Here is a 12,777-nt window from a genome sequence, read left to right on the forward strand (position 1 = left end):
TACCTCATCTGCCTACGTTATACAGATATGTACCTCATCTGCCTACGTTATACAGATATGTACCTCATCTGCCTACGTTATACAGATATGTACCTCATCTGCCTACGTTATACAGATATGTACCTCATCTACCTACGTTATACAGATATGTACCTCATCTACCTACGTTATACAGATATGTACCTCATCTGCCTACGTTATACAGATATGCATGTCAGCTTTGACATCGGTTTTGCACATAGGTGTTAAACTATACATAGAGCCAATGCCGACGTTGACATTTTTAGCCTATATCGGCCGATTACGATATGCTTACCGATATATCGTGCATCCGTAGGGTATTGTGTGTAGATTGAGGGAAAACATGTATTTAATTCATTTTAGTATAAGGTTGTAAAGTAACAATATGTGGAAAAAGGGAAGGGTCTGAATACTTTCTGAATGCACTGTATAAGGACACATGCTTTGTTTAATGCCTGTGGCAGGTCTTTGGAGCCTGGTCTCTCCTCCTGGTCTTCCGGTTCAGTGATCACAACACAGCGACCATCCCCAACAGAACACAGCGACCATCCCCAACAGAACACGGCGACCATCCCCAACAGAACACAGCGACCATCCCCAACAGAACACAGCGACAATCCCCAACAGAACACGGCGACCATCCCCAACAGAACACAGCGACCATCCCCAACAGAACACAGCGACCATCCCCAACAGAACACGGCGACCATCCCCAACAGAACACGGCGACCATCCCCAACAGAACACGGCGACCATCCCCAACAGAACACGGCGACCATCCCCAACAGAACACGGCGACCATCCCCAACAGAACACGGCGACCATCCCCAACAGAACACAGCGACCATCCCCAACAGAACACAGCGACCATCCCCAACAGAACACGGCGACCATCCCCAACAGAACACGGCGACCATCCCCAACAGAACACAGCGACCATCCCCAACAGAACACGGCGACCATCCCCAACAGAACACGGCGACCATCCCCAACAGAACACAGACCATCCCCAACAGAACACAGACCATCCCCAACAGAACACAGACCATCCCCAACAGAACACAGACCATCCCCAACAGAACACAGACCATCCCCAACAGAACACAGACCAGTGGCGGCAGGTGTGAATAAAGTGTTGAGCCAGTAACTGAAAGGTTGCTGGATCGAATCCCCGAACCGACAAGGTAAAAGTCTGTCGTTCTGCCCCTGATCAAGGCAGTTAACCCCTGGTAAACAGTCATTTTAAATAAGATTTACATTTTTCTAACCTTTATTTAACTAGGCAAGAACAAATGCAGTTCTTAACTGACTTGCCTAGTTAAATAAAGGTTACAAAAAATAGAATCCCCATCAGAACACAGTTTACCAGTGAAGAGTAGCCTACACTGTACAGAACACAGTTTATCAGTGAAGAGTAGCCTACACTGTACAGAACACAGTTTATCAGTGAAGAGTAGCCTACACTGTACATGACACAGTTTATCAGTGAAGAGTAGCCTACACTGTACAGAATACAGTTTCTCAGTGAAGAGTAGCCTACACTGTACAGAACACAGTTTATCAGTGAAGAGTAGCCTACACTGTACAGAACACAGTTTATCAGTGAAGAGTAGCCTACACTGTACAGAACACAGTTTATCAGTGAAGAGTAGCCTACACTGTACAGAACACAGTTTATCAGTGAAGAGTAGCCTACACTGTACAAAACACAGTTTATCAGTGAAGAGTAGCCTACACTGTACAAAACACAGTTTATCAGTGAAGAGTAGCCTACACTGTACAGAACACAGTTCATCAGTGAAGAGTAGCCTACACTGTACAGAACACAGTTTATCAGTGAAGAGTAGCTTACACTGTACAGAACACAGTTTATCAGTGAAGAGTAGTCTACACTGTACAGAACACAGTTTATCAGTGAAGAGTAGCCTACACTGTACAGAACACAGTTTATCAGTGAAGAGTAGCCTACACTGTACAGAACACAGTTTATCAGTGAAGAGTAGCCTACACTGTACAGAACACAGTTTATCAGTGAAGAGTAGTCTACACTGTACAGAACACAGTTTATCAGTGAAGAGTAGTCTACACTGTACAAAACACAGTTTATCAGTGAAGAGTAGTCTACACTGTACAGAACACAGTTCATCAGTGAAGAGTAGCCTACACTGTACAGAACACAGTTTATCAGTGAAGAGTAGTCTACACTGTACAGAACACAGTTTATCAGTGAAGAGTAGTCTACACTGTACAGAACACAGTTTATCAGTGAAGAGTAGCCTACACTGTACAGAACACAGTTTATCAGTGAAGAGTAGCCTACACTGTACAGAACACAGTTTATCAGTGAAGAGTAGTCTACACTGTACAGAACACAGTTTATCAGTGAAGAGTAGTCTACACTGTACAGAACACAGTTCATCAGTGAAGAGTAGCCTACACTGTACAGAACACAGTTTATCAGTGAAGAGTAGCCTACACTGTACAGAACACAGTTTATCAGTGAAGAGTAGCCTACACTGTACAGAACACAGTTTATCAGTGAAGAGTAGTCTACACTGTACAAAACACAGTTTATCAGTGAAGAGTAGTCTACACTGTACAGAGCACAGTTCATCAGTGAAGAGTAGCCTACACTGTACAGAACACAGTTTATCAGTGAAGAGTAGCCTACACTGTACAGAACACAGTTTATCAGTGAAGAGTAGTCTACACTGTACAAAACACAGTTTATCAGTGAAGAGTAGTCTACACTGTACAGAACACAGTTCATCAGTGAAGAGTAGCCTACACTGTACAGAACACAGTTTATCAGTGAAGAGTAGCCTACACTGTACAGAACACAGTTTATCAGTGAAGAGTAGCCTACACTGTACAGAACACAGTTTATCAGTGAAGAGTAGTCTACACTGTACAAAACACAGTTTATCAGTGAAGAGTAGTCTACACTGTACAGAACACAGTTCATCAGTGAAGAGTAGCCTACACTGTACAGAACACAGTTTATCAGTGAAGAGTAGCCTACACTGTACAGAACACAGTTTATCAGTGAAGAGCAGCCTACACTGTACAGAACACAGTTTATCAGTGAAGAGTAGCCTACACTGTACAGAACACAGTTTATCAGTGAAGAGTAGCCTACACTGTACAGAACACAGTTTATCAGTGAAGAGCAGCCTACACTGTACAGAACACAGTTTATCAGTGAAGAGTAGCCTACACTGTACAGAACACAGTTTATCAGTGAAGAGTAGCCTACACTGTACAAAACACAGTTTATCAGTGAAGAGCAGCCTACACTGTACAGAACACAGTTTATCAGTGAAGAGTAGCCTACACTGTACAGAACACAGTTTATCAGTGAAGAGTAGCCTACACTGTACAGAACACAGTTTATCAGTGAAGAGTAGCCTACACTGTACATGACACAGTTTATCAGTGAAGAGTAGCCTACACTGTACAGAATACAGTTTATCAGTGAAGAGTAGCCTACACTGTACAGAACACAGTTTATCAGTGAAGAGTAGCCTACACTGTACAGAACACAGTTTATCAGTGAAGAGTAGCCTACACTGTACAGAACACAGTTTATCAGTGAAGAGTAGCCTACACTGTACAGAACACAGTTTATCAGTGAAGAGTAGCCTACACTGTACAGAACACAGTTTATCAGTGAAGAGTAGTCTACACTGTACAGAATACAGTTTATCAGTGAAGAGTAGTCGACACTGTACAAAACAATGAATCAAAGGGAAGACATCAATTGCGTTTGTGACACAGGTAAAATCTCTGGTCACATTTGTGTTTTTCTTTTATTTAAGAGGAATATTTTAATTTCTGATTCATTCTGGGTATAACTTGAGTCCTCCCAGTGGTTTCCTATTGATATGCATTTATACCTATTGTTGCCAGTAGTAGGAGGCAAATGGTAAGTTTTGTCTTCACATCTGGTCACTTCTATGAACGAACTGCTGGAACTTCCTCATTCTTCTGAGAGAAGCCTAACGGGACAGACGCAAACGTTATCCTGCCGCATCTTGTCTCCTGTTTTACAGGTTGGTACTATGTATAAATACACAATGTCACATAATAGTAATTGGATGAGGTTAGCTAAATGTAGACGGGTCTGTATACGAGTTGTGAAGTGTGTACCGGTTAATATAACCGAGTAGAACAAGGCTTAGTTTTCCGGACTGTAGGCTAGTTGTTGTGAAAGTGGGGGAGAGACTGGTGTCAAGTAGAAACACAATGTCGAGGGCTGGAAGTGAAATGGAAGTGAGTGAGGACGAGTTACGTGAAGTGGAAGGTGTAGTGAAGACCTCGGGAACCTGAGCCTCACATAAACGGACATGTTAAAGAAGAATCTGGGCCAGTAGGAGGGACATTTCTGGAGAGTAGATCCTGGCCTTTTTGGCGGGTCCATTTGTTTTTTGGCGGGTTCATTTGTAGTTTCAGTGTGGGTGTAAAATGAGTTGAGTCAGTGAAGGTAATCTGTAGTGGGCTTGTGATGTGTACTTCTTCCGCCTTGGAGGGAGCTGGCGCTCAATATCACGCAACTCGGGACAAGATCGGTTGTTTGATTTGTTCTTAGGAACAGAGCGCTGTTGAAAGGAGTGATTACCGGGGGAGCTGTAAATGTGAAGGAGAACCAGTTGAGGGGGAAGATTCCCGGTGTGTGATACTCTTCGTTTGGTGCAATGTAGTCAGGGTGGAGTGAATGGTGAGACAGAAGAGTCAGTAGCTCTATTCGGACGCGATAATATAACCATGATAATATGAAACAGGTTCAGGGATAAAAGTGTGTTTGATTAAATGTTCCAAAACAAAGAGGAAGAGAGAATACAAACTGTGGTCCCCATTCAAATCACATTTGACCAATCATGACAAGTGAAAAATTGTGAGGTGAGAACGCATGTTATAATTGATTTGGTGTCATGTTTCTTTTTGTTCGAACTGCAAACTTTGTTTAGTTGAGTCCATGAATTCATGTTGAATCCTGTTGGTGGGGGCTGTTAGTTGAGTCCATGAATTCATGTTGAATCCTGTTGGTGGGGGGGATTTAAGTTAAGTCCATGAATTCATGTTGAATCCTGTTGGTGGGGGGGATTTAAGTTAAGTCCATGAATGATTGTTGAATCCTGTTGGGGGGGGGGGGGGGGGGGGGGGGCTGTTAGTTGAGTCCATGAATTAATGTTGAATCCTGTTGGGGGGGGGCTGTTAGTTGAGTCCATGAATTTATGTTGAAACCTGCTGTTGTTCAGGATATGTCACGATCGTCAAAGGGACTGAGAGAGGACCAAGGCGCAGCGCGTGGAAAGTACATCTTCTTTTATTTAAAGAAGGAAAAAACAAAACAACAAACAGAACAGACGACCGTGAAGCTATACAAATACAAGTGCTGACACAAAAAACACTTCGACATAGACAATTCCCCACAAAACAGCTAAAGCCTATGGTTGCCTTAAATATGGCTCCCAATCAGAGACAACAATAACCAGCTGTCTCTAATTGAGACCCAATTCAGGCAACCATAGACTTTCCTAGATACCTACACTCAAACATAGACACAGCTAGACTACTATACTAAACATAAACCCAACTACTCTAATAAACCCCCTAAACCTTACAACCACCCTAGACACTACAAAAAACACATACATTCCCCATGTCACACCCTGACCTAACTAAAATAATAAAGAAAACAAAGAATACTAATGCCAGGGCGTGACATAACCCCCCCCTTAAGGTGCGAACTCCGGGCGCACCAGCACATAGTCTAGGGGAGGGTCTGGGTGGGCGTCCGTCCACGGCGGCGGCTCCGGCACTGGTCGTGGTCCCCACCCCACCATAGTCACTACCCGCTTACGTAGCCTCCTCCAAATGACCACCCTCCACATTAACCCCACTGGATTAAGGGGCAGCACCGGACTAAGGGGCAGCACCGGACTAAGGGGCAGCACCGGACTAAGGGGCAGCACCGGGATAATTGCTGGCTGACGGATCTGGCTGCTCATGGCTGGCTGACGGATCTGGACGCTCATGGCTGGCTGACGGATCTGGACGCTCATGGCTGGCTGGCGGCTCTGGCAGATCCTGTCTGGTTGGCGGCTCTGGCAGATCCTGTCTGGTTGGCGGCTCTGGCAGATCCTGTCTGGTTGGCGGCTCTGGCAGATCCTGTCTGGTTGGCGGCTCTGGCAGATCCTGTCTGGTTGGCGGCTCTGGCAGATCCTGACTGACGAATGGCTCTAGCGGCTCCTGACTGACTAACGGCTCTGACGGCTCGGGACAGACGGGCGGCTCTAATGGCTCTGGACAGACGGATGGCTCAGACGGCACTGGGCAGACGGATGGCTCAGATGGCGCTGGGGAGACGGGTGGCTCAGATGGCGCTGGGGAGACGGATGGCTCAGATGGCGCTGGGGAGATGGATGGATCAGATGGCGCTGGGGAGACGGATGGCTCAGATGGCGCTGGGGAGACGGATGGCTCTGGCCGGATGAGGCGCACTGTAGGCCTGGTGCGTGGTGCCGGAACTGGAGGCACCGGGCTAAGGACACGCACCTTCAGGCTAGTGCGGGGAGAAGGAACAGGGCATACTGGACCCTGGGGACGCACATTTGGCCTAGTGCGTGGGGCCGGCACTGGTGGTACCGGACTGGGGACACGCACCATAGGACGAGTGCGTGGAGGAGGAACAGGGCTCTGGAGACACACTGGAAGCCTGTTGCGTGGTGTAGGCACTGGTGGAACTGGACTGGGGCGGGGAGGTGGCGCCGGAAATACCGGACCGTGCAGGCGTACTGGTTCCCTTGAACACCGAGCCTGCCCAACCTTACCTGGTTGAATGCTCCCCGTCGCCCGACCAGTGCGGGGAGGTGGAATAACCCGCACCGGGCTATGTAGGCGAACCGGGGACACCATTCGTAAGGCTGGTGCCATGTATGCCGGCCCGAGGAGACGCACTGGAGACCAGACGCGTTGAGCCGGCATCATAGCACCTGGCTCAATGCCCAATCTAGCCCTACCAGTGCGGGGAGGTGGAATAACCCGCACCGGGCTATGAACACGTACAGGAGACACCGTGAGCTCTACTGCGTAACACGGTGTTCGCCAGTACTCCCGCTCTCCACGGTTAGCCTGTGAAGTGGGCACAGGTCTCCTACCTGCCCTCGGCCCACTACCTCTAAGCCCCCTCCCCAAGAAATTTTTGGGGCTGACTCACAGGCTTCGTACCGCGCCGTCGTGCTGCCTCCATTCGCCGGTATCCCTCCTCGCACTGCGCCAGAGAATCCCAGGCGGGCTCCGGCACTCGCCCTGGGTCGATCGCCCACCTGTCGATCTCCTCCCACGTTGTGTAGTCCAGATTACGCTCCCATTGCCATTCCTCCTTGCGCTGCTCCTGTTGCCGCTTTTCACGCTGCTTGATCCCGCATTGGTGGGGAATTCTGTCACGATCGTCAAAGTGAGAGAGAACCAAGGCGCAGCGCGTGGAAAGTACATCTTCTTTTATTTAAAGAAGGAAAAAACAAAACAACAAACAGAACAGACGACCGTGAAGCTATACAAATACAAGTGCTGACACAAAAAACACTTCGACATAGACAATTCCCCACAAAACAGCTAAAGCCTATGGTTGCCTTAAATATGGCTCCCAATCAGAGACAACAATAACCAGCTGTCTCTAATTGAGACCCAATTCAGGCAACCATAGACTTTCCTAGATACCTACACTCAAACATAGACACAGCTAGACTACTATACTAAACATAAACCCAACTACTCTAATAAACCCCCTAAACCTACAACCACCCTAGACACTACAAAAAACACATACATTCCCCATGTCACACCCTGACCTAACTAAAATAATTAAGAAAACAAAGAATACTAAGGCCAGGGCGTGACAGGATAACTAATATTATAAATATGGCAGGATGTAATATGCCTGTTGTTGGTCTTGTGTTGTTGTTCAGGATTACTAATATTATAAATATGGCAGGATGTAATAGGCCTGTTTTTGGTATTGTGTTGTTGTTCAGGATTACTAATATTATAAATATGGCAGGATGTAATAGGCCTGTTGTTGGTCTTGTGTTGTTGTTCAGGATTACTAATATTATAAATATGGCAGGATGTAATAGGACTGTTGTTGGTATTGTGTTGTTGTTCAGGATTACTAATATTATAAATATGGCAGGATGTAATAGGCCTGTTATTGTGTATCTACAGCATAATCATTTTCTGTCTTTACTTAGAACGTCAAACTCCTGTTTATTCTTCAGTTCCAGTGATCCATCGTCAGAGTGATCCATCGCCATAGTGATCCATCGCCAGCGCGATCCATCGTCAGAGTGATCCATCGCCATAGTGATCCATCGCCAGAGTGATCCATCGTCAGAGTGATCCATCGCCATAGTGATCCATCGTCAGAGTGATCCATCGCCATAGTGATCCATCGTCAGAGTGATCCATCGCCAGAGTGATCCATCGTCAGAGTGATCCATCGTCAGAGTGATCCATCGTCAGAGTGATCCATCGTCAATGATCCATCGTCAGAGTGATCCATCGCCATAGTGATCCATCGTCAGAGTGATCCATCGCCAGAGTGATCCATCGCCAGAGTGATCCATCGTCAGAGTGATCCATCGTCAGAGTGATCCATCGTCAGAGTGATCCATCGTCAGAGTGATCCATCGTCAATGATCCATCGTCAGAGTGATCCATCGCCAGGGTGATCCATCGCCAGCGTGATCCATCGTCAGAGTGATCCATCGTCAGAGTGATCCATCGTCAGAGTGATCCATCGCCAGAGCGATCCATCGTCAGAGTGATCCATCGCCAGAGCGATCCATCGCCAGAGCGGTCCATCGCCAGAGCGGTCCATCGCCAGAGCGGTCCATCGTCAGAGCGGTCCATCGTCAGAGCGATCCATCGTCAGATCAAATGGCTTCAAATAACAAAAAGATGAAAATGTCTGAACCTCATAATAACAAGGTCAGTATAATGTTAATAACACATTTCTAATCCATCATGAAGTATTTGTTTAGTATATTGATAATGACTAACTGGTTTTGATAAGCTTTAACATGCCTAAGAATCCTCGGAATATGTTATGGGGCACAATTTATTATAATTTAACCAGACAAACATAATATTTATAAAGATTAGTAACATTCTTTATAAATTCCTCCACAGGAAGAACACTGTCACCGATTCTCCTTTTCTAGCGGAGACACAGCCCTGATATATAAAGGGGAAATCACCTGTACCGAACCTGGCAACATAATAGAAGTTCTCAAAAGAAATTAGATCTTCTGTAAACTAATGAAAAAGGTGAAGGGGAGAGAAGTTGTCATTGTGAATGAAAAAGGGGCCATAGTGGAGCACTTTCCATGTTGCTTAATTAAGAAAGATGAGACCCTCGTTATATACACTTTCCCTAAAACTAAAACACCGGCCATAGATGGGAAAAGGGAACTTGAACAGGGAAAAGAACTTGCACAGGGAAAAGAGCAACAGCAAAAATCCACATTTGTCACTTCCTGTGTTGAGGTAACAGGTGGGAAAAATATCACAAGCAAGGAGATACTTAAACACCAAAAACGTAAGAATTTTAGCCCTCTGTGTATCTATGCAAAATCTGGGGATACAGTCAAGTCAGCTCTGGAAGCAGATGGGCGCTTCTCAGACATAGTGTTTGAAAAAACATGTACACTTTGTGAGGAACCCCAAAAACAAACAAATATTACTATGTCCACTGTAGTAAACAAGCTAGAAGATCGCAGATTTCAAATTTTCCTAAAGGAACCGACAAACAGAAAGGTGCTTGGCACCACAAAATCAAAGATTTCTGACACAAGATTCAAATCTGAGGGTGACACCACACAACCCTCTCAGTCCAACCCAAGTTCAACATCAGAGGAGGGGCCCTCTCAGTCCAACCCAAGTTCAACATCAGAGGAGGGGCCCTCAGTGGGAAATATGACACAGAAGCGACAGGCAAATAAGAAACAAAAATACATTCCCATGCCAGATTCGAGGGAAATTCAGCAGATCTTATGCGACCAGTTTAAAGGTTTACTAGATCACATGAAGAGTAGGTATCCACAGGAGAAATCTGAGTCTGAAGTGATAGAGTTGATGAGGGAGGAATTTGGTAAGAAACCGGAGAGTTTTACTGAAGTGTACAGGTTAATAGAGCTGGCAGAAGTGACCACCTCAGTCTGTAAAGTCGAACACGAATTGATCGAAGGAACAGGTTTCCTGCTGTTCGATAACCTCATCCTGACAAATGGTCATTTGTTCAAGGATAAAGGTGTACTTCAGGGAAAGACACTGTTGGTTCCCACAACTGTCACGTTTAATTTTGACAACGCACTTGGATCAGGTCAGTGGAAGGTAAATGTTAAACCAGAAGTGGTTGCCCTCCAATATGGAGTTGATAGGTGGGGGCGTCAGGTTGACTATGCCATACTGGAGCTGAGTACCCCATTAAAAGGCAAGAAGTTTCCTCCAGGTCTCCTTCAGAAGTATGGCCCAGTCCCTCAGACAGGTGGGATCTACATCGTTGGCCATCCAGATGGAGGGATTAAAAAGATGGACTCCACGACCATAATAGAGGTGGAACAAAGAAATGCAGCTGAGATCAAACATTTAGGAGAAAACCAGAGCTCCATCATGATAATCAAAGAAAGCATTTTGGGTAATGAGTTGGACAAAGAGTTTTATGAGCAGATAATACAGGGCAAACTGGATGTGCTGACCTATAACACCTTCTGCTTTAATGGAGCCTCTGGGTCTCCGGTTATAAATCCCAGTCATTGTCAAGTAATTAATGGCATCCCAGTATATGGTTGCCAGGTGATTGCCATGCATACTGCTGGCTTTTCTTACAAATGTAAGGGAACTCATGAAACTCAGAGTGTGATTGAATATGCAATCCCTCTCAGGACCATTCTAGAAAACATATTGTTCTACTTGGTGGAGACAAACAATGTTCAAATGTTGTCAAGATTCACCAATGTTGCCATGAAAAACCCACATCTGTTTCAGCTCATTGCCTGTCTTATCATTGAGATGGTGGCCACATTGCAGCCTGAATACTCTGATATCCTTAAGGGAATATGGAACACAATATCACGAAGTCGTAAAAGAGATGAGATGCAGAAATTGATCATTGACATAAGTGCAGGTACATCAGGGATTGGATTGAGGTGCTGAACTGTGTTTTAACAGAAGTTGGGGTGGATCTGGCTGCAGATGTCACCTGTGAGTTGGGAAGCAGCTTTAGGCCATTTAAATCCCCCCCCCCCCCCCCCCCCCCCCAAAAGAAATGCTTTTATTGTCACACACACCAGATATGTGCAGTGAAATGGGTTGTTTTACAGGGTCAGTCATAGTAGTACGGTGCCCTTGGAGCAAATTAGGTGCCTTGCTCAAGGGCACAGAGACAGATTTGTCACCTTGTCAGCTCTAGTATTTGAACCAGTGACCTTTCAGTTGCTAGCCCAACACTCTAACCTCTAGGCTACCCGCCTTCCCCTTCGCTTATTTTCAACTGTAGACATCAGCTATAGAGGGATATGGTGATGTGCCAATATTATTTAGGAAAGCCACGGTATCACATATCATCGCTGTAGGGTGAAAACCTCTTATCTCCAAAACACACTTTTCAGGAAATTGAAAAATGACCATATTTTACTATTAACGAACATAACATTTTAAAACTACTGAAGATATCTTGTATACATTTTATTTGTCCTAGAGTCGTGAAATGTTCCACCTACATTGAGGATAGTTACTGCTTTCAATACATATAAAAAATGAAAATGGGGACTTGGGGTGGTCACAAGAAGGGAACAAACTTACTTGATGTGGTAGAAGGAAGAAGGAAGAATGGGAGTATAGACAGACTCAACCCACCACTACCAGCATTCCAGGAACCTCAGGAGTGTTTTTTTCCTTTAGCAGGCCATCCCTGGGATCAAATGGATCCGGGGGATTGACAAATCTGTTTGATATCAGAGGAGAATTTTATGGTTGATGGTGTGAGACTCTGGGTGAGTCTCAAAGGGGGGAATGATGGGGTCAAATTGGGGTCATGATAGGGGCTGCACCAAATGTTTGATGTATTATAATATTTGTTTATGCTTATGTTGTATTAATAGATTTATAAGGTCCTAGACTACAGATTAACTATATATATATTCATTATAAGGTTTTAAAATTGTTCCACAGTATTTTCTAAGTCTCTACCTCTTATAAAGAAATGATCTGAGAAATGTGTGAAATTATTGTATGGGGTCTGTGAGAAAGCACTTCAAAGATAAACATAGAGCCCTGCAGGGGAGTAGAAGAGATAAGAAGCTAGTCAGACATACCTCTAGAAATCCACTTGGGGGAGTGGACATTTACTGCTGAGGACTTAGAAAACACTGGAACGATTGTATCTCTTGCAAGTTTGTATAGCTGTGTATGCATGGGTTTGGTCTGAGGAGTAGCAGGTAATGACATATGCAGTGACATCACAGGGGGCTGACTACAAGCATGATTAAAGCAACTTGGACTTTTCTTATAGGGCAGAACTCAGGAGAGACACTAGTTGTGTATGTGATGTTTGATCTTTGACTTCTGTCTACAGCTGTATTTTGATTAAAATTGTAATGATTTATAAGTGCACATTTTGAGTGTTCCTTATTTGTTAAGTAAATAAAACGGAGCACAGAAAAACGGAACCAACACTTGCCTAGATAAATAAAG

General features: G+C 45.0%; 1 protein-coding gene across 3 annotated transcripts in view; it reads left to right on the plus strand.

Moving 5' to 3' along the window:
* Positions 1-3,954: 3,954 nt before the first annotated feature.
* The window catches only part of LOC120050146 (serine protease FAM111A-like), a 108,351-nt gene continuing 99,528 nt past the window's right edge, over positions 3,955-12,777 (plus strand). The window contains exons 1-3 of one of the 3 annotated variants that reach the window (XM_038996809.1): positions 3,955-4,073; positions 8,301-9,012; positions 9,214-12,696. In XM_038996809.1, coding sequence (XP_038852737.1) covers positions 9,343-11,238 — 1,896 coding nt within the window. In that variant the 5' untranslated portion in view covers positions 3,955-4,073; positions 8,301-9,012; positions 9,214-9,342 and the 3' untranslated portion in view covers positions 11,239-12,696. Of the gene's footprint in view, positions 4,074-8,273; positions 9,013-9,213; positions 12,697-12,777 lie in introns of those variants that run through there. The other 2 variants (XM_038996810.1, XM_038996813.1) reach the window with 2 other exon arrangements.

Source organism: Salvelinus namaycush, chromosome 6 (genome assembly GCF_016432855.1).
Source record: "Salvelinus namaycush isolate Seneca chromosome 6, SaNama_1.0, whole genome shotgun sequence".
Taxonomy (NCBI): Eukaryota; Metazoa; Chordata; class Actinopteri; order Salmoniformes; family Salmonidae; genus Salvelinus; species Salvelinus namaycush.